Source organism: Oncorhynchus clarkii, chromosome 28, assembly GCF_045791955.1.
Source record: "Oncorhynchus clarkii lewisi isolate Uvic-CL-2024 chromosome 28, UVic_Ocla_1.0, whole genome shotgun sequence".
Taxonomy (NCBI): Eukaryota; Metazoa; Chordata; class Actinopteri; order Salmoniformes; family Salmonidae; genus Oncorhynchus; species Oncorhynchus clarkii.
In genome coordinates, this window is record NC_092174.1 from 10,711,858 (window position 1) to 10,734,443 (window position 22,586).

General features: G+C 42.9%; 1 protein-coding gene across 3 annotated transcripts; it reads left to right on the forward strand.

The window, feature by feature from the left end:
* The first annotated feature begins 12,252 nt into the window (after positions 1–12,252).
* On the forward strand, positions 12,253–18,550 carry LOC139387106 (volume-regulated anion channel subunit LRRC8D-like). Of its 3 annotated transcripts, XR_011629127.1 has the most exons (3): positions 12,349–13,124; positions 14,504–17,398; positions 18,437–18,550. XR_011629127.1 is itself a non-coding variant. In XM_071133113.1 (2 exons), exon 2 carries the CDS (start codon positions 14,506–14,508, stop codon positions 17,059–17,061), a length of 2,556 nt encoding a protein of 851 aa, XP_070989214.1. In that variant the 5' UTR covers positions 12,253–13,124; positions 14,504–14,505; the 3' UTR covers positions 17,062–18,364. The 3 variants fall into 3 exon arrangements, 2 of the variants coding, with proteins under 2 accessions (XP_070989214.1, XP_070989215.1); XM_071133113.1 differs by lacking the exon at positions 18,437–18,550 and having other exon boundaries at positions 12,253–13,124; positions 14,504–18,364; XM_071133114.1 differs by lacking the exon at positions 18,437–18,550 and having other exon boundaries at positions 12,349–12,818; positions 14,504–18,364.
* Positions 18,551–22,586: the final 4,036 nt, after the last annotated feature.

The window sequence follows — 22,586 nt, forward strand, 5'->3', positions numbered from 1 at the left end:
TGATCATTTTCTCTCAGCCAATCATCAGTCATTTGTGTAAGTGCTGTGCTTGTTGAGTGTCCTTCCCTATAAGCATACTGAAAGTCTGTTGTCAATTTGTCTACTGTAAAATAGCATTGTATCTGGTCAAACACCATTTTTCCCAGAAGTTTACAAAGGGTTGGTAACAGGCTGATTGGTCAGCTACATGAGCTAGTAAAGGGGGCTTTACCATTTTTGGGTAGAGGAATGACTTTAACTTCCCTCCAAGAGTTGGCTTTTTCCCAAAAATGTAATTTAAAGTAGTCCAAAGCTTTTTACTACCATTATTTATATCATTTATCTTTGATTCATAGTATAGTTTATTTTAATTTTGTTTAGTCACATGATTTCTTAATTTGCAGTACATTTGCCAATCAGTTGGGGTGCCAGACATATATGCCATGCCTTTTTCCTCATCCCTCTCAACCATACAGTTTTTCAATCCAAGGGTCCAAGTTTCCATTCATCCCCCTCCTCTCCCCTATAACTATTCCCCAGGTCGTTGCTGTAAAAGAACGTGTTCTCAGTCAACTTACCTGATAAAATAACGGATAAATAAAAATACATTGAAAAAGGGGATTTAACAGTTTTTACAGTCATTTTCTTAATGGGTACTTGCTTATTAATAACTGGAATAAGCAATTTCATAAATGTGTCAAGTGCAACGTCTGGTTGCTCCTCATTACAAGCTACAGCTCATGTAACCCAATATTGCATGCTCTGATATTGCAAAAATTGAAATACAAGTAGTCAGCTATTGGGTTCAAGTCCGGGCTCTGGCTGGGCCACTCAAGGCCATTCAGTGACTTGTCCCGAAGCCACTCCTGCGTTGTCTTTGCTGTGTGCTTAGGGTTGTTGTCCTGTTGGAAGGTGAACCTTCACCCCCGCTCTGGTTCTCCCATCTCCACAGAGAAACTCTAGAGGTCATCGGGTTCTTGGTCACCTCCCTGATCAAGGCCTTTCTCCCCTGATTGCTCAGTTTGGATGGGCGGCCATCATCTTGACGGTTCCAAACTTCTTCCATTTAAGAATGATGGAGGCCACTGTGTTCTTGGGGACCTTCAATGATGCAGAAATGTTTTGGCACCCTTCCCCAGATCTGTGCCTCGATACAATCCTGTCTCAGGGGGCTCTACGGACTATTCCTTCAACCTCATGGCTTGGTTTTTGCACTGACATGCACTGTCAACTGTGGGACCATATATAGACAGGTGTGTGCCTTTCCAAATCATGTCCAATCAATTGAAATTACCGCAGGTGGACTCCAATCAAGTTGTGGAAACGTCTCAAGAATGATCAATGGAAAAGGATGCACCTGAGTTCAAGACTGTAAGCTTACATTTTTTGGTAGACAGCCTTTCAAGTCAAAATGATCTCTCATTCAGTGCTGTACGACTGTGCCTGACAAAAATACATACAGTTACACAAGTGGTCTGAGACAGTCAAAGGTTTCTCTGTGGATGTAATATGTTCAGCCTCTTGCAATTACATTAGCCCCCCACAGATTTGATTCCAAATCCATTATGGCATCCCAAATCCAATATGGTTTCCTGTATATTTAAATGAGAGACATCTTTTAGATGTGTGTACCGTACTTGTGTACTTCATACTATTTTTGTGTAATTCAACTATGTTAGGAATCCAATAGGCCTACCATAATTACACTCACACACCATTGTCTAGATATACTGTAGAAAAGGCAGCAGATTGCTTTGGCAACACCATGCATTCCAAGTCACGAGCCTTTGAGGATCAAGGAAAGAGAACTCTGGACACACTACCTAGCACTGCAACTTGCAGTACCACCAACTGTGGTATAACTTGTGCCTCCAGGATTGGGCTCTTAAGTAACCTCATTATTTAGAAGTAAGCTTTGATTCACTGCTAGTCCAGTACGGCTGCCTGAATTCAACATTACCTTCCTCTGGCTCACTGCATTTGTAATGCGCATTGCGATGTTCCGGTGCACTCTTACGCTGTTTGCGTTGAATAGGCACATTTTTAAAAATGACAAAATAATAATTTCCACGATCCTGACTGTCTGTCCTGGAGTTGTTGACTTGGTGACCTATTGGTATAGGTTGGACGCAACTACACATGATGACAAGCGCATCACTACAATAAACCAACACAACCTGACAGTCATTGACGAGCAAAAGGCCCCTGAGGATGGTCAAACATAAACAAAGCTGCTGTATGTGATCGTGTATGGTGGGGATTGACTGTGATGAGTGGCCTTTGTGCACCATGCTCGATCGGTTACGCCACCTCTGCAACCCCTTTACTTTCCATCGATGCCCAGGGATCATCTTCAAATGTATATGTGTGGAGCTGTGCCACGTCTCTCATAATCATGGTCTATGACCTACACTCTAAGTAACCTCTAGGTCACCCTCACAGGTTCTGTCACTCTCCTTATCTCCTGCTGGGCCTGCCCCAGACAGTAATCACAGCCAGCTAGCTACCCACCGTAAATATCGCCCAAATAATCATCCTACCTGACTTAAAAATGATTATACAGGAATATGTAGCATGTGAACACCACAACTTTTTACCACATTCAGCATTAAAAAAAACACAAGTCCATTAGGTGTTGGAAAGATCCAAGGGCAGGTCTGTTTGTGACAGCCCTTTCACATTCTCTCCTTCACAACCAGACAACCAACCATTCCACTACTGGTGTATCCCGTGCATAATTCAGGCTAAGATAACATTCCACTTAGTAAATGGGTCTCGTTGGCATGCAAGCTGCACCTGCTGAGTGCCTGCACTCAACCGTTGTAGAAATGGAAACTGATCACCACACAGCCCTGAATACCCCGTCAGTCATACAGGAAGGATACTGCCCTTGTTCGCTGCAGCTTGCCCAGAATGACCAGTTAACTGTGCGACCTGGTAAGGCACCTGAACTACAACCACTACTGGCTACTGTGTCTCCTCGGACCTGTTAGGACACACTCATGTCTTGCTCACCTCAAAGACTTAGAATTCACCTGGCACACTTAGTTTCAGTGGGGAAAAGAGGGGAGATGTTAGAGCTGTACATACTGTATACGCTACTAGAGTGGCTGACTGTTGTATTACAGGTTGCTTTCCTGTAACTTGGTTACTCTGCTATTTGCTTGTATCCTAAAAAAAAACATGAACACACATTGAACAACTAGTTGGCTTCAGCTATTCAAACACAACAGTGGCATGGCGGTACCACTCATAGTCCTAGTTAAACCAAGAGCCGTATGAAACATTTTGAAAGACAGAATAACACAATACTAAATTAACCGGGGCAATTTATATGCTGGCACGGGTGTAATTATGTTGGCCATAATGGATTCAGAATAAAAATGTATTTACACCAAAACAGTTTTTATGGGCATGATTAAAAATGCTTCTCATCTACAAAAATTCATATTTACATGTGATTTGACCTCCATCAAATGGTAGTATGACAGCCATATTGGTCCATATGCTAAAACAGGTTATATCCACGATGAGTCTTCTATCTCTTTGACAACGTGCACAAAGTCGTCCACTTTATGTCAGTTCATTTGTAAACAACCTAACCATTACACAATTTCTATTCTCGCTCAAATAAGCCTCAAGTTGAAAATGAGCAATTCAATGTTTTGTCGCCCAAATTTAACGCTCTCTTTCAATGCCCCCTCCCGATTACAATAGCCAAAACATCAAAAGATGTGTCACTGTATTTTTGTCAGGCAGGACCATACAACACTGAATAAGAGCACATTTGACTTGGAAAGCTGTCAATAAATCAGCTACTAAAATGTTAAGCCTACACAATTATTAATAGTTGCTATTTCCACCTATTGAATCTCTGTGTTTACAGGTCTATATTTCCAAGAAGCATTAAGGTATCCCAATGCTGTTTGTTTGTGTATGTGGGACAGACAACTGTCTATTTCAGAGCTTGCAATATCGGGTTTCATGAGTTTCTGGCCCATCCCCCCCTTAAAGCCGCAAATTATTCTGCACTTCTAGAGGTAAGGGGTGTATCACAATATCGATCAACTTAACCACTTTTGCAAATCCATTTTGTAAATGGGAGACATTAGAGATGTGAATAAATATTTTTGTTTTGTTCTACCTTGGGTAGGGGTATCTCAAAAATGTATAGGCTTTGCCACTAGCTTATAGTGTAAAATGTCTCTTCTGTGTGTCTGCCACTATATACAGTTCTGGCATCAGTTCTCTGCTGTTTGTTAATCACAATCCATCTCAGGTCACTGTAGAATTCTCTCTTTGTTATGTTATAACAGTATCCCCCACATTCTGAAATTGCATTTTTGTCCCCCCCAGTTTTATCATTGGAATGTGATACAAAACGAGGCAACAGTGTGCTTTAGGACCATGCGGACGCCTCCGAGCATCGATTAGGCTGTTTTTATCCGACAATTTTTTTGTTTTGTTATGTCCCCACACTTCTAAAACAAAAGTTGCGCCCCTGTAATAAACAATAACAATACAAATGTAAGAAAAAGTTTAAGGGACACAATTTTTTATATGCAGATTTTTTGTTGTCGTTACAATTTCTCTGTCATAATAATATATTTGAGTATGTCTGATCATTGGGCAATGGTTGCCCCTCCCCACCTACCAAGATGGGCTGGCCCAGTTTTCTGATAGGCTGAGCTAAGGTGGTGCAAAAATTCACATTCAAATTCAAACGTGCATCAGCAGAGAGACCAGCTCTGACTCCCACTTTTGTAACCCACTTTTTATCTTTTTTTTTCTGGTTCTGCTGGTCCAAGAGCTATGACCTTGTCTGCGCTGAGAAATTATGCTAGGTTTAGCACCGACAGACCAGCTGCTGCTGCAGAAGACAGTCGAGGTAGGGAGAAAACAGAAAAAAAGAGACACACTGACACAGACTTAGCCTACTGCTGCCAGTTAATATTGTGGCTGTATATCGTGTGAAATAGTAGGCTAATTAACACTTAGGCTCAATTCAGGGAAGAGGGGATTCAGGGAAATGCATATGACAGGCACTAACTAGCAATAGTCTAAAAAGTCATTCGATTGGATTTTATGACACATACGTCAATAGCCATCTATTAGACATTAAATACAGTGCTACTGCTTTTTATAAAATACAAGTCATTATGTATTAAAATGAAACACTGAATTAATGCATAATATTTGCTAAATAATATCTGTTAAAGGTCAATTCAGGGACTGTGTATTTTAAATGTTTATTTTCTTCTGAATATCAGTTTCTTCAGCCAGCAAGTGGGTCTTATGAGCTGTAGTAATGACTGACCCTGGTGTCAAATTACATTACATAGCCACTGCAGGCTGGAAAGCCCTGCCTATATCCTGTCTATTTCATTTGCTGAAAGGCCTGTCACGCGGCACTGTCAAACGAAGCACAACGCTGGAAATCTATCTTCATAAACTAGTCCCGGCATCATTCTATGACAAACAGAAGGAGAGAGAGAGACTCAGCCAGGGGACCAGGAACCACCAGCCTGAGAAGGGAGACATGAAAGGAAGGTAAGATAGTCACTGGGGAGCTGTAATCTATACGTCATCTTGTTGACCCTCCGGAGAACCTTGAACAGCCCCACAAACCGGGGGCTCAGCTTCTTGCAGGGCAGGCAGAGTGGGAGGTTCCTGGTGGAGAGCCATGCACGATCACCAAGATGGAACAAGGGAGTCTTACTGCGGTGGCGATCCGTCTGCTCCTTCTGACAGTGGACGGCGCACTGGAGTCTCACGTGGTCATCGCTTCACACTTCTGCGCGCCTGAACCACACGTCCCAGACCACAAGGGCTATGACCCGAGAGGGAGAAATTATGGGTGCATTCAGGACCCCCTCCTGAATCGTAGAGATGGGACAGGGCATTAGCTTTGGGTCAGCGTGAAGTCAAATCTAGTAAAGAAAAGGGCCCACCTTGCTTGGCACGGGTTCAGCCGCCTCGCTGTCCGTATGTACTCCAGGTTCTGATGGTCGGTGAGTATGACGAATGGGTCCTTGGCACCCTCCAACCTGTGTCTACACTCCTCTAATGCCAACTTCACTGCCAGGAGCTCTCGATCGCCGACGTCATAATTTCTCTCCAGGGGATTATTTCTTAATTTCTTAAGTAATATGTACAAAAATACAATTTCTGTGGATTACCTTGTCACTGAGACAGGACAGCCCCCACACCCACCTCTGAAGCGTCCACCTCCACCACAAAGGGTAGCGTCGGATCAGGGTGTTTGAGCAATGGGGCGGAGGTGAAACGCCCCTTCAGTAGGCGGAAGGCCTTGTCAGCTGCTGGACTCCACACCAACCTATGGGGACCACCCTTGAGGAGAGAGATGAGAGGAGAGGCGATGGAGCTAAAGTTCCTGATGAAATGGTGGTAGAAGTTGGCAAACCCCAAAAACCGCTGTAACCCCTTTATGGCGGTTGGGACTGGCCATGACCTGACAACATCTACCTTCTTAACGTCCATCATCACTCCTTGCAGCCTGATCTGGTAGCCTAGAAAGGAAACAGCTTCCTGATGAAATTGGCACCACTGCCTTGACATATAGTTGTTTGGCCAGGAGGCATTCCAGAACTACTCGGACGTGAGCGATGTGATCCTCCAAGGTAGCAGAGTAGGCCAGGATGTTGTCGATATACACAACCACCTGGCGTCCGAGCATGTCCCGGAACACCTCGTTAACGAATGCCTGGAACACAGAGAGCATTGGCTTAGCCAAAAGGCATCACCAAGTACTCATAGTGACCAGATATCATGCTGAAAGCTTTCCATTCATCCCCCTCCCGGATGCGGATGAGATTGTATGCACTCCGCAGCTCTGTAATCAATAGATGGGCGTAATCCTCCATCCTTCTTTGACACGAAAAAGAAGCCTGCAGATGCAGGAGAGGTGGACATGCGGATGAGTCCCTGTTGGAGCGCTTCATGGATGTACTCCTCCATGGCCTTGGTTTCAGCCACCGACAGAGGGTAGATGTGTCTGCGCGAGGGCAGAGCCTGCAAGCAGGTCGGTTGCATATTACCTCCCGCAGGTCCTGGTATACCTCCGGGATGTTGGGCTGAGGAGCAACCACAGGACTCTCAACCGACATAGAACCACCGGGGATGGGAAAGTAGGTCCTCCGGTATTCGGGTGCCCAGTCTGTGATTTTCATCCTCAACCATGAGATGGTAGGGTTATGGCATTGGAGCCATGGGAGGCCGAGGATGATCTTGTGAGCTGGTGCACTAAGGATGCTTTCTGTGGTGTTGGTGGGGCAGCCAGCGGAAAATACGGAGCGTAGGGGTTGGTAATGTTCTCTAGTTGCGCCATGATTGGCTCAGTGTTCTGTTACTCATGGGGACACTACGTCACCTGCAAAACCGCAAAAAAATGGCGAGAGCTCGAAAATTCAAGCCCCTTGGGTGCTGCCATAGATTTAAAATTAGAAGTGCTCCTTCAAGAAGGCTCAAGGTCACGGGCCACAGACAAAATGACGTCAAATCATATTATATCTACCGTAGCTTTGATTGGACTGATCATGTCAACATCATACTTTCAAAATCTTAGCTAGCAAGCAGTCATCATCATGAATCAAGTCAAATCAAATCAAATGTATTTATATAGCCCTTCGTACATCAGCTGATATCTCAAAGTGCTGTACAGAAACCCAGCCTAAAACCCCAAACAGCAAGCAATGCAGGTGTAGAAGCACGGTGGCTAGGAAAAACTCCCTAGAAAGGCCAAAACCTAGGAAGAAACCTAGAGAGGAACCAGGCTATGTGGGGTGGCCAGTCCTCTTCTGGCTGTGCCGGGTGGAGATTATAACAAAACATGGTCAAGATGTTCAAATGTTCATAAATGACCAGCATGGTCGAATAATAAAAAGGCAGAACAGTTGAAACTGGAGCAGCAGCACAGTCAGGTGGACTGGGGACAGCAAGGAGTCATCATGTCAGGTATTCCTGGGGCATGGTCCTAGGGCTCAGGTCCTCCGAGAGAGAGAAAGAAAGAGAGAATTAGAGAGAGCATATGTGGGATGGCCAGTCCTCTTCTAGCTGTGCCGGGTGGAGATTATAACAGAACATGGCCAAGATGTTCAAATGTTCATAAATGACCAGCATGGTCGAATAATATTAAGGCAGAACAGTTGAAACTGGAGCAGCAGCACAGCCAGGTGGACTGGGGACAGCAAGGAGTCATCGTGTCAGGTAGTCCTGGGGCATGGTCCTAGGGCTCAGGTCCTCCGAGAGAGAGAAAGAGAGAAGGAGAGAATTAGAGAACGCACACCTAGATTCACACAGGACACCGAATAGGACAGGAGAAGTACTCCAGATATAACAAACTGACCCTAGCCCCCCGACACATAAACTACTACTGCAGCATAAATACTGGAGGCTGAGACAGGAGGGGTCAGGAGACACTGTGGCCCACTCCGAGGACACCCCCGGACAGGGCCAAACAGGAAGGATATAACCCCACCCACTTTGCCAAAGCACAGCCCCCACACCACTAGAGGGATATCTTCAACCACCAACTTACCATCCTGAGACAAGGCTGAGTATAGCCCACAAAGACCTCCGCCACGGCACAACCCAAGGGGGGGGGGGGGGGGCGCCAACCCAGACAGGATGACCACATCAGTGACTCAACCCACTCAGGTGACGCACCCCCTCCAGGGACGGCATGAGAGAGCCCCAGTAAGCCAGTGACTCAGCCCCTGTAATAGGGTTAGAGGCAGAGAATCCCAGTGGAAAGAGGGGAACCGGCCAGGCAGAGACAGCAAGGGCGGTTCGTTGCTCCAGAGCCTTTCCGTTCACCCTCCCACTCCTGGGCCAGACTACACTCAATCATATGACCCACTGAAGAGATGAGTCTTCAGTAGAGACTTAAAGGTTGAGACCGAGTTTGCGTCTCTGACATGGGTAGGCAGACCGTTCCATAAAAATGGAGCTCTATAGGAGAAAGCCCTGCCTCCAGCTGTTTGCTTAGAAATTCTAGGGACAATTAGGAGGCCTGCGTCTTGTGACCGTAGCGTACGTGTAGGTATGTACGGCAGGACCAAATCAGAGAGATAGGTAGGAGCAAGCCCATGTAATGCTTTGTAGGTTAGCAGTAAAACCTTGAAATCAGCCCTTGCTTTGACAGGAAGCCAGTGTAGAGAGGCTAGCACTGGAGTAATATGATCAAATTTTTTGGTTCTAGTCAGGATTCTAGCAGCCGTATTTAGCACTAACTGAAGTTTATTTAGTGCTTTATCCGGGAAGCCGGAAAGTAGAGCATTGCAGTAGTCTAACCTAGAAGTGACAAAAGCATGGATTAATTTTTCTGCATCATTTTTGGACAGAAAGTTTCTGATTTTTGCAATGTTACGTAGATGGAAAAAAGCTGTCCTTGAAATGGTCTTGATATGTTCTTCAAAAGAGAGATCAGGGTCCAGAGTAACGCCGAGGTCCTTCACAGTTTTATTTGAGACGACTGTACAACCATTAAGATTAATTGTCAGATTCAACAGAAGATCTCTTTGTTTCTTGGGACCTAGAACAAGCATCTCTGTTTTGTCCGAGTTTAAAAGTAGAAAGTTTGCAGCCATCCACTTCCTTATGTCTGAAACACATTCTTCTAGCAAGGGCAATTTTGGGGCTTCACCATGTTTAATTGAAATGTACAGCTGTGTGTCATTCGCATACCAGTGAAAGTTAACATTATGTTTTCGAATAACATCCCCAAGAGGTAAAATATATAGTGAAAACAATAGTGGTCCTAAAACGGAACCTTGAGGAACACCGAAATTTACAGTTGATTTGTCAGAGGACAAACTATTCACAGAGACAAACTGATATCTTTCCGACAGATAAGATCAAAACCAGGCCAGAACTTGTTCGTGTAGACCAATTTGGGTTTCCAATCTCTCCAAAAGAATGTGGTGAACTGGCAAATCTACGACAATCTACTGGCAAATCCTTTTTATTCCTTGTCATATGAAGAGAAATTATAGCTAAAACATATCGGTGCTCATCGGCCATTGGACATAAACATTACACAACAAGTTGGAAATCGCAAATTCAACAACGATATGTTGGTAGGAATCAGTGGCTAACTGCAAGCTTTGCAAAGCAATCGTTAGCCTACTATTCAGTGGAGAGGGTGTGTGGTTTAAGGTTCTCTTTTCCAAGCATAAAAGGATAAAAATGAACTCGCAACACACCATAGGCCAGAAAAGGTTGAATACATTGGCCATGCTGTCAATCCAGCATGACTTCTGCAGCGTTCTATACAACTGGGAACTCGGGGAAAAAACGAGCTCTGACTGGGAAAATACGTTTTGAACTGACATTCAATTCGGAATTCCAAGTCGGGAACCCGGGCCTCTTTCTAGAGCTACGACCTCAAGATCACTGACATCATGATTCATCAAAGTGTTCTTGAAAGCACCATAAATCCAGAGAATGCCAGACTTTGATGACAAAGTTTGATGACAAAATTTGCCCACAAGAAGGACCCCTTTCCTGCACCACTTTCCTGTTCAAGTGAGCACAGCACCACAAGGTGAGTCCAAAAATGTATTTTATGCTGCTGCATAAATTATGTTATGCCAGGGAGATATGTACACTGTAGCTAAGAAAGTAATACTAAATGTATGTTGTGTAGTAAGCTGTTTGTAGCCCATGTGCCTCACCCTAATAATTTGGTCATAATTTGGTCTCATAATTTAGCCTACTGTTCTGACTTGGTAGTGCACATATAGCCTATAGCCTGTTTTAGAGAAATGTAATCATTGAACATTGTAAGAGATTTCATTGTCTGCATATATTTTAATTTGATTTTATTTAACCTTTATTTCACTAGGCATAACATGCCCCCTTCATTTATCCTATGGTTCTGACGTGGTGTACAGGGAGAATACTGTAAGAACGGCCCATGTTCTGAATTCTGTTGCAGTACATTTCAAGAGTTCTGATTGAATCCCCGAACTGACAAGGTAAAAATCTATCGTTCTGGCCCTGAACAAGGCAGTTAACACACTGTTCCCTGGTAGGCCATAATTGTAAATAAGAATTTGTTCTTAACTGACTTGACTAGTTAAATAAAGGTTGAAAAAATATATATATATCCTAAGGGTTAATTACTGTTGAATATATAATATAGAGCCAAAATATTACAACTGGAAGTACATCTGTGCGCTGCCTCCCTGTTTTTTTCCTACATGACCTGAGCTGCTTACTATTTTTTTAACAGGTACTCAGTGGCAATTTTAGTAAATCCTGGTGGGGCAAACTCAAAAAACTGTTTTTAGATGCATGCCAGCAAAGCCACTACACATAAAAACAGTTAACAATACATAAATTGCATTATAATGGTGACAAACGGTGCCCACAAACTGTTATGACCTACATAAAGCTGCCCCAAAAGCAGAGCTTTCTTTTCAGCACCATGGAGTGAATCCTTACCACAGCTACACCTGGCTATCAGCAGAGCCTTGTCTGGCAGTGAAACAGTTCATTCAGCCTTAAAAAACATAGCTGATATGGCTGACTTGCTTAAACAAATGTGGTTTCTACTGTCAATTGAGATATACAAACTATGGCATAAGGAAACGACGAGCAGATAAGAGGCAATCCGTAATTTCGATTAAGATATTAATGAGTGAGCTAATATTACAACTTCCAGTTGTAATATTTTGGCTGTATATTATTTAAAATGTCAATTTAACCTTTATTTAACTAGGCAGGTCAGTTAAGAACAAAATCTAATTTACAATGACTGGTGATGCTGGGCCAATTGTGTGCGCACTGCCCTATGGGACTCCCAATCACAGCTGGATGTGAACCAGGGACTACAGTGATGCCTCTTGCACTAAGAGGCAGTGCCTTAGACTACCGTGCAACTCGGAAGCCCCATAAGGATAGGGGGGACATATATGAAATCCAGGAATTTATCTTTTCAATATAAGTAGTTAGGCTTTTAAAAGGTATATTGAGCCAAATGTAATCTATTAGGCATTTATTCACTAAACAGAAAGATACAGTTCCTTAATATGTTGGCTCTATATGTAATATCAAATAACACTTTGGAGTTGTATCTCCAGTGATGTTTTTACATGTTGTATGTCTTTTAAACATGAGCTGGTCAAAAAAGGAGTAGGACTATGTTTCACCGGTGACTGGTGGTGTGGCTAAAATGCCAGGTATGAATTTTTGTCCCAGTCCGCCCCTGCCTGGCACTCCATGGACTTGTTTTTATTCACTTCCTCTGAGAGTACAAGGGTTGAGAGGAGGGTAGCCCACTCTTTTTACATGATCTAGCCTGGACCGGTTGGAACCTGTACCATACTCAAGAGACACTTCCTCAACAGTGTGCAGTGCACCGGTGCAAGCAAGCAACCAAATCCAGACATAGCTGGAAATCCAGCATGACTTCAGTCGATAGCGAGTTACACCAAAAGGGTTCTAGATTCCTAACGTATTCATATTTCACAATTAGGCTGGCTATCTAGCCTAACTACAGACAGACAGGACGAGAGCTCGCAAGGATTGTTACTGGGGCAGCAGATATGATGTGCCGGATACAATGTATTCATTTACAGACTGAAAAGTAGTAATTGCTACATAGTTACTGAACAGATGGTTACAGTTCAAAGTTTCCGAATGAGTTATATTGTAACAGAATGTTCACGCGGGAGAAACATTCGATCAAGTCGTAGTAGAGTAGGTGGTGCCCTAGTTTTCATTATTAGGCCTATCTCGAATTTGGTGGCATCTGAGAGAAGCACGTTGTGTCTTTAGGACGTTGATCTGTGGCATCCACCATCTCATAAACGCCGGTAATAGTACTTTAATGTTAAAGTTGGACTATCCTTTACTTTGAATTACATGTGTACGGAGGCAGACGTTCTGCGCATATTATTCACGTAGCTAGTGTTTATCAGGTAGCCAATGCAGAACCGCGGGTATTGAGAATGGTGCTGACATTCGCACTGTCACGAACATAATATTCTTGGTCACAAGCGTTATTCCATAGATGATGGTTTAATTATTTGATCTGAACCGTCGGAAGGAACTGTCTTGACCATAAAAGTGGAATGTAGTGCCGGAAATCAAATTGATAAGAGATAACGTCAAACAAGATAGTAAGTATGATATTTCTTTCTCGCATTTATCACGCTGTAAAAACTGTAAAATCCTAATTTATATTTGTTTGATGTTGATTGTCATACTGTGCAGTTATCCCAGGGTAGTTTATTTAGGCTATCGCAAGTGGCAAGATAATATAAATTGTTAAGGAACGCACTGTAAATGTTTAACTCTGGGCACATGCTGCAGTTGAGTTACAGTTTAAGTTTACCCCACGTTACAGCAAGTCACCTGACCTCAGAGTCAGACAGCAACAGGAAAATGAATGCGCAAGATCTCTAGAAGAATCTCAAGAGTTTAACATGTGTCTAATGGTTTATATTTCCTAAATTAAATGATATGTTCGATCAGTAGCCTAGGTGTATTCCACAACTGGTCTCTCTGCTCTTCTCTTTTTTTAGACCAGGGCTGTCTCTACGGTCAACCACACGCTCTCACCTACAGATCTTCTGCTTTTATGATATGCAAAACGTCTTTAATGATGGCTTCGTCTTACTGGGATGTCACCTTAAAGTATTTTTGATTCATATTATTCTATAGTTATAAATATAGCCTATAGGCTACTAGCCTTATAATATCAAAATATGTATTGATATTACTGTCATTCTTTAGTTCAACTATGAAAGGAAATTATGAATGAAACCAAATTTCATCACGTTTAATTGGTTGGTAAAGCGTACCATATTTGTTTTAGAGTACTGGTCAGGAAAAGTGTTTGCCATAAAATAACTCTTAATAGTGTTGTAACAGTTATAAATATTAAGAGTAGTGATCATTATCTAGGCTACCTAGTTTGGGCAATGTATATTCACTGTCATAAAACAATTTTAAACATGTATTTTTTTTTACCATGGGGGAAAAGGCTCAGAGAAGGAAGTGCTCCCACATGTTGAATCTGGGCACAATTACCATTGCTTCTTAAAAGGGCACACCAGTATTATAATCTGCTCAATGACTTGCAATAGTCTGTAGACTAACATTAGAGGAACCTTTGCCATTCCAGTTTCCACATGTCATAACTAGTCTGGCCCAGATGTAGACTCTAAGCTTTGTCATCAGATGTTTTCAAATTCTCTATAGAGATGCATGAAAGAGAGTAATATGCCAATGTCATTACTCATGCCGTTTTGTGTTTTATATGCCATTTTGTCATGGAGAGCCATTCAATTTAGTTCTAAAACATAATGCTGTCAACCTTTATTACCTTTTTAACCTTTATAACCATACCAAGTACAAACATTTACCAACAAAAAATCGATTTGATTCCAAACAAAAACACACATTTGAAGTGCTTGTTTTATTTATTTCTAATTAGATTGCTTGAGAAAGAAGTGCTTTCCATACTAGCTAAATGCCCGGTCTTCTTCCATTGCAGGAATGTTTACCATCACTGAGTTAGCATCGCTGAATGACACCCAGCCGACCTACCGCATCCTAAAACCATGGTGGGACGTCTTCATGGACTACCTGGGGGTGGTCATGCTCATGTTGTCCATCTTCGCCATGACGATGCAGATCACAAAGGACCAGGTGGCGTGCCTTCCCTGCCTGGAAGAAGCGGAGGAGGCGGCGGCAGGGCCAAACTCTTGCACAACCCAATGTCAGCAAGAAACCACCTCATCAGCAGTTAGTATGACGACAGTGCTTGCTACACCAATGCCCACTAAAGATCTACCAGACAGTGCAGTACACAAGATCCACAACGCCCAGCCCATCGTTGTGAAGCGAGAGAGCAAAATGCAGCAACCTGAGCCCACAGGGATCCGAACCAACTTAGATTATCAGCAGTACATCTTTGTCAACCAAATGTGTTACCATGTTGCCTTGCCCTGGTACTCAAAGTACTTCCCGTACCTCACCCTCATCCACACCCTTGTGCTTATGGTTAGTAGTAACTTCTGGTTCAAATACCCCAAGACAAGCTCAAAGATTGAACACTTTGTGTCCATTCTCGGACGGTGCTTTGAGTCTCCATGGACTACAAAGGCTTTGTCCGAGACAGCCTGTGAGGATTCTGAGGAGAACAAGCAGAGACTGACTGGCACCACTTCAGCACCGAGAGAGTTATCACAGGAAAATAAAGACGAAAATGCTCCCAACACATCTACTCCTATGCTTGGGAATACAGGAGTCAAGTTCTCAGCAGATACGCATGTTGCTGAGGCACCAAGTATGACTATCCTGGACAAGAAGGATGGAGAGCAGGCCAAGGCTCTTTTTGAGAAGGTGAGAAAATTCCGTGCCCATGTGGAGGACAGCGATTTCATCTACAAGCTCTACGTAGCTCAGACCGTGGTCAAAACGGTCAAGTTCATTTTGATTCTGTCATATACGTCAACCTTTATGGCTGCCATCGAGTTTCGCCACAAATGTGAGCCCGATATCAAACACTTAACCGGATATAAGAAGTTCTTTTGTACCCACAACATGGCGTTCATGCTGAGAAAGCTCCTCCTCAGCTACATGGCCCTCATATTGATCTATGGGATGGTCTGCTTGTATTCCCTCCACTGGCTTTTCAGGCGCCCCCTTAAAGAGTACTCATTTGAGAAAGTCAGAGAGGAGAGTAGCTTCAGTGACATTCCTGACGTGAAGAACGATTTTGCGTTCCTCCTACACATGGTCGATCAGTACGACCAGCTGTATTCCAAACGATTTGGTGTCTTCCTCTCAGAGGTCAGCGAGAACAAGCTGAGGGAGATCAGTCTGAACCACGAGTGGACATTTGAGAAGCTCAGACAGCTTGTGACCCGAAATGCCCAAGACCAGCAGGAGCTCCACCTCTTCATGCTCTCTGGTCTCCCCAATGCAGTGTTTGATCTCACCGACCTGGAAATACTTAAACTAGAACTAATTCCTGAGGTCAGGTTTTCGGCAAAGATTTCCCAAATGACCAGTATGCATGAGCTGCACCTCTGCCACTGCCCTGCCAAAGTTGAGCAGACAGCCTTTGTCTTTCTCCGTGACCACCTCCGCTGCCTTCATGTCAAGTTCACAGATGTCGCTGAGATCCCCACATGGGTTTATTTGTTGAGAAGTTTGAGGGAGCTTAACTTGGTAGGGAATTTAAGCTCAGAACACAACAAAATGATAGGACTAGAGTCCATGCGAGATTTAAAACATCTAAAGACATTGTATCTGAAGAGCAACCTCACCAAGATGCCTTCAAGTCTAACTGAGCTGTCCCCACACCTGATCAAACTGGTGGTGCACAATGATGGTACTAAACTACTGGTACTGAACAGCCTCAAGAAGATGACTAACCTTGCCGATCTGGAGTTGCACAACTGTGAGCTGGAGAGGATCCCCCATGCTATTTTCAGCTTAACCAACCTTCAAGAGCTGGATCTCAAATCCAACAACATTCGCACCATTGAGGAGATCATCAGCTTTCAGCACCTCAAGAGGTTGACCTGCCTCAAACTGTGGCACAACAAAATCATCACCATTCCAGCCTCCATAGGCCAAGTCAAGTGTTTGGAGTCACTTCACCTTTCGCACAACAAACTGGAGATGCTCCCCCCGGCGCTGTTCCACCTCCCCAAGCTGAGGTACCTGGACGTCAGTCAGAACTCCATCACAGTGATCCCGCCGGACGTGGGTCTCCTGCAGAACCTCCAGCACTTCGCCATTAATGCAAATAAGGTGGAGGTGCTGCCCAAGCAGCTGTTCAGGTGCACCAAGCTGAAGGTCCTGTGTCTGAGCAACAATGGCCTCATCACCCTGCCTGAGACAGTGGGTCAGTTGGTGCAGCTCGCTCAGCTGGAGCTGAGGGGAAACAGTCTGGACCGCCTTCCCTCGCTACTGGGGAACTGTCGCCTTCTACGTAAAAACTGCCTCATTGTCGAGGACCATCTTTTTGACACTTTACCCATAGAAGTAAAGGAGAGCATCAGTCGGGAGACCAATGTGTCCTTTGCGAGTGGTTTATAGCTTATAATCTCTGATATTTTAAACCCTTACAGTACAGTGACTAACTGAAATGTATATTATAACTCACTGAAGCAATACGCCATGAAATTAAGATATTGTTCACCAGGAAGTAGCAGTTTTTGAACTTTTGGGCAAAAACCTGGCACAATGGTCTTCAAGCCAAATATTTCATAAAAGGCATCTGGCAGAAGTGAATTCATCCATAACATGAATATGATTTGATGTATTTCTTAAAGGACCCTGTTTTCACGAATTTGATTATATAACTTCAAGCCCATTGAAAAGATATGGGGACATGACCCGGAAGTAAAGCGGAAGTGGTTGTTACTTTCACAGGGTATTGAACCACGTTTTATTGATTATACATTTCACAATATGGCTTGTTCCTTGACCCTTTTAACTTAAAGTAAGAATGCAGACTACTATAATCACGTAATGACGTTTTGCATTTATCGTTTCAAAGTAGTATTTTTGTTCAAATATTTAAGAATGTTCAGGATTTTAAAAACGCTTTCAGTTGCTTCCTAGGGTATTATCGCATAATATTGTTGATGGGAATTGAATTTCTGACTTATTAATATATATTGTATTAGCTACTCAGGTATAATGTTAACCATGGGCAATAGCTTTTCAACCTTAACTGCTGCTATTTCTCAGTGAGGGCTTTAATAAGAAAGGCCCAAACAGCATGTTTGCCTAAACATTCACTGTCATTATTCACATCACCATTCAATGAGAGAACAAATGCTCTCCTTTCAGTAGTAATTCACTTTTGTTTAAATAACGTTTCATTCATTTGTGTCCTGCAGCCGAGACATTGGTCTGTCAGCGGAGTGACAGTTGTCGTGTGTTGATAAGTGGGGGGGGGATCCTCAGTCTACTGGGAACTGTTTAGAACTGCTTCGGCACAGTCTTGCCTATGTGATCATACTAAGTTCACCGGGGGAATAAAAGATAGAGTCTGAACTTTTACCTCCTCTTGGGGATTACGCTTGAAATTGGGAGTACTTTGCATAAACAATATTTGCTTTTCTCATAGATTGTTGAATGTTTTCTATGGATTACACTCGCCTATCACAGACCATACAAAACCTAATTTTTGTTTTGTTTTAAGATGTGTGATTGAAAAGGGATGAGGTTTGACAAAAGGGAGAGAACAATGGGACAAAGATTGTTATTGCTTTTTGTCTATGTATTTCTGTACTGTACATGAACTGTTCACATTTGCCACCATACCAAATTACTGATCATACGCTCAAAGTCCGTTAATTTATGGCACAATAAAACTAGATTTTAGATACAATTTTCCAGTTCTTGTCACTCTCTGTTTCAACGCATTTCTCAATGGTAATTGGACATTATTTATGGCACCCAGGTCTCACAGCCCACCAACACAACCAACTTGAGAAGAGCCAACGATGTGCAACCTGGCCTTGCAGTCCCTGGAGTCCTTTGCACAGAAGCTTGCAAAATCCCAGGATGACAACAAATGTCTGCCTCAGATGAGAGGCCATGTCAGTGGCAGATCTACCCGATTCATCTCGGACTGACAGATTCTACAACAGCCCTATGCCTTACTTTGTGAGACTGTGATATTGTACACCACTTCTAATATATATATATATATATATATATATTACATATTACATTAACTGAATTTCCTTGATCAAGCAAAGGTACAATGTACACATCTTTAAGGATGATGTCATGCCAAAACAATAAGGAAATTTGAATTAAAAAAGCATCTTTTGAAATACAATCTCAAAGTTATTGCCTGTAACTCTGACAACAGGGCAGATGAGATCAATTCAGGCTTTGCTGAGAACACTATCTTGCCAGTACTTTGGTAATTAAATATCATAGTCAAGTTGAGTTTTTTGTGTGACTTTCTTCATCTCCTTTCAAGGATGATGGCAAAAAACTCCAGCACTTTGTTGGACATTTGCTTGCTGCTGCACCCGGTTACACTTTATTGTAGCTAATAATGGCATTAAAAGCAAGCCACAGATATGCTGCTCCCATCCACCCATAGAGAATGATAGAGGCCTCTAGTGGCCATAAGGCCATTGTAACATGTACAGCACTATTGAGGGCTTCCACCATTTTAATGTAGTCAGCTGGGTGGGACTTCCAATTTCACTGGCTGATCCCTCCTGGTGACCCTGTTGGAGTCATGTCCAAGTGGGTCATCGGGAGGGATCAGCCAATCGTGAAAAAGAAAATGGACTACTTTAAAATGGAGATTGCCTCAATTCACACGACATGTCACTTCCGGCTAAATGAAAATGAGGACCAGGGTGGGAAACAGAGGCCGGAAACCTAGGCAACATAGTCAAAAGTCATACTGCTGTGTCCCTGGATGTAACTCCTACAAAAGGAGCAAGTCATGCAGAGAATTAACTTTTCACAGTTTCCCCAAAGACTGCAAAACCCGACACCAATGAGTGGTGAAAATAAAGCGAGTTGTCAGGCCACATTATAAGGTAAGTTAAGATTTTTGAATTTAATGTTGCTAGTTAGCTTAGCTAGTTAGCTAGATATCTACTGTCCAGCCAGGCTAACAACACAGCCACCAGTTAGAATTGAGAAACTAACATTGGTTAACTTAGTACCTATTTTTGCATCACTAACCAATATAGCAAGTTATAATGCTTGATAACTAAACTGGATCAATATTTCCCTACAGAGTTAATTGACAACAACCAAAGTGTGTTCAAAACACTGTTGTGGACTCCTTTTTAAAGACCATAAGTGGGAAACGGATGCTAAAGGTGCAGGTTGTGCCGACTCTGTGTTCACCTGGATGTCCACCCCAAAACCTGGCAGGAAGACCATCATCAGAAAAGCTGCAAGGTAGGCCTATCTAGCGTAGCTTACCCCTAAACTAGCTAACTACTAGTTTATTAAACAACTTGTCAGGGAGAGTCAATAATCAACTGTAATGTATTTTTCTGTGTTACAGTGAGGCTGCCCGTCATGGAAAGGATGCACCTGCTGAGGAGCCAGATGAGCTAAGGTAGTTGTTTATTATTACATATGTATTTGTCATTTTCAATAGTTCATAGCAGGTACAGTATATGTAACCAAATCTTGTACAGTGCCTTGCGAAAGTATTCGCCCCCCTTGAACTTTGCGACCTTGCCACATTGCAGGCTTCAAACATAAAGATATAAAACTGTATTTTTTTGTGAAGAATCAACAACAAGTGGGACACAATCATGAAGTGGAACGACATTTATTGGATATTTCAAACTTTTTTAACAAATCAAAAACTGAAAAATTGGGCGTGCAAAATGATTCAGCCCCTTTACTTTCAGTGCAGCAAACTCTCCAGAAGTTCAGTGAGGATCTCTGAATGATCCAATGTTGACCTAAATGACTAATGATGATAAATACAATCCACCTGTGTGTAATCAAGTCTCCGTATAAATGCACCTGCACTGTCATAGTCTCAGTGGTCCGTTAAAAGCGCAGAGAGCATCATGAAGAACAAGGAACACACCATCAGGTCCGAGATACTGTTGTGAAGAAGTTTAAAGCCGGATTTGGATACAAAAATATTTCCCAAGCTTTAAACATCCCAAGGAGCACTGTGCAAGCGATAATATTGAAATGGAAGGAGTATCAGACCACTGCAAATCTACCAAGACCTGGCCGTCCCTCTAAACTTTCAGCTCATACAAGGAGAAGACTGATCAGAGATGCAGCCAAGAGGCCCATGATCACTCTGGATGAACTGCAGAGATCTACAGCTGAGGTGGGAGACTCTGTCCATAGGACAACAAGCAACACACTTATGTTACGAATCCCTTTTGGCCCGACAGTCTAGGGGGGATGGTAATGAGACCCGTAACATAACTCATGTAAATTATAATAGTGACAAAGTAAAAGTGAACGAAATAACCACGACAACTGAAATAATACCGTCAAACTCAGGGTTTATTTATAAACACACGGTAATGGGGGGAGCAGGAAAAGGGGCTGAGCTGGACCCAAGGAAAGAAACAATAAATATGCAAAAACACCCCTAAGCTAGACTAGCCTACTTTAACAACAGCTAACTAACCAACCAAAAAATACAGTGGGTGGTCCGCTCAGTTCTAACTAGTGTCTTTAACAAAGTTTACCTACGGGTAGTGTATGCCCATGGGCGACTTGTCTTGGTTTCCCCTTTTCCCACCAGCAAACACCATAAGCAAAAACAATACTCACAGGAGATGACAAAGTGATATGGAGGTGCTCAAACAAAAGAGGTTAAGACACAACAAGAGGTTAGATTACATACATGGCATTTACAGAGAGATTGAGCTACTGAAATCTATGAAGAACAACGATCTACCAACATGGCATTACAAAGAGATTGAGCTCCTGAAATCTATAAAAAACAGAGATCTACCACCATGGCATTACAAAGAGATTGAGCTCTAGAGCAAACAAATGATGGGGTTTTTAAACCATGGGGAAGGAACTGTGATAGGGTAGGGACCTTGGGTCCAGCACAGCCCCAGGATACCTGTATCCTAACACTCCCCCCATTACCGTGTGTTTATCAAATAAACCTTGAGTTTGACGGTAGATTTCAGTTGTCCTGGTTATTACGTTCACACTTTTACTTCGTCACAATTATAATTTACATGAGTTATGTTACGGGTCTCATTACCATCCCCAGAGGTGATCCTTCTCAGAGGTATCACACAATCCATCCTCTTGATCAACCTCTTTGAACAGAACAGTGTTCGACAAATCTATCACGTCACCCTCTTGTAGTGCCTGAGCACGAGTGACAGCACAAGCGGGGAACACAGACTGTCGGGCCAAATCCTGTGTGTGTGTGTTTCTTTTCTCTCCTTCTCCCCTCACAGAAAATCATCACTCCCCAATCAGGTTTCCTACCCTATCACAGTTCCTTCCCCATTCTAGAGCTCAATCTCTTTGTAATGTAACTTTGTAATGCCATGTTGGTAGATCGCTGTTCTTCATAGATTTCAGTAAGTGTGTCGCCCATGGGCATACACTACCCGTAGGTAAACTTTTTTAAAAACACAATATTTTTTGGTTGGTTAGTTAGTCTAGCTTAGGGGTGTTTTTGCATATTTGTTTCTTTCCTTGGGTCCAGCTCAGCCCCTTTTCTTGCTCCCCCCATTACCGTGTGTTTATCAAATAAACCCTGAGTTTGATATTGTAACATAAGTGTGCAATAAGTATATTGCACAAACCTGGCCTTTATGGAAGAGTGGCAAGAAGAAAGCCATTTCTTAAAGATATCCATAAAAAGTGTTGTTTAAAGTTTGCCACAAGCCACCTGGGAGACACACCAAACATGTGGAAGAAGGTGCTCTGGTCAGATGAAACCAAAATTGAACTTTTTGGCAACAATGCAAAACGTTATGTTTGGCGTAAAAGCAACACAGCTGAACACACCATCCCCACTATCAAACATGTTGGTGGCAGCATCATGGTTTGGGCCTGCTTTTCTTCTGCAGGGACAGGGAAGATGGTTAAAATTGATGGGAAGATGGATGGAG

Bases quoted from the DNA above. Each gene is read 5' to 3' on its own strand.
- LOC139387106 (XM_071133113.1), top strand. From the start codon at position 14,506: ATGTTTACCATCACTGAGTTAGCATCGCTGAATGACACCCAGCCGACC.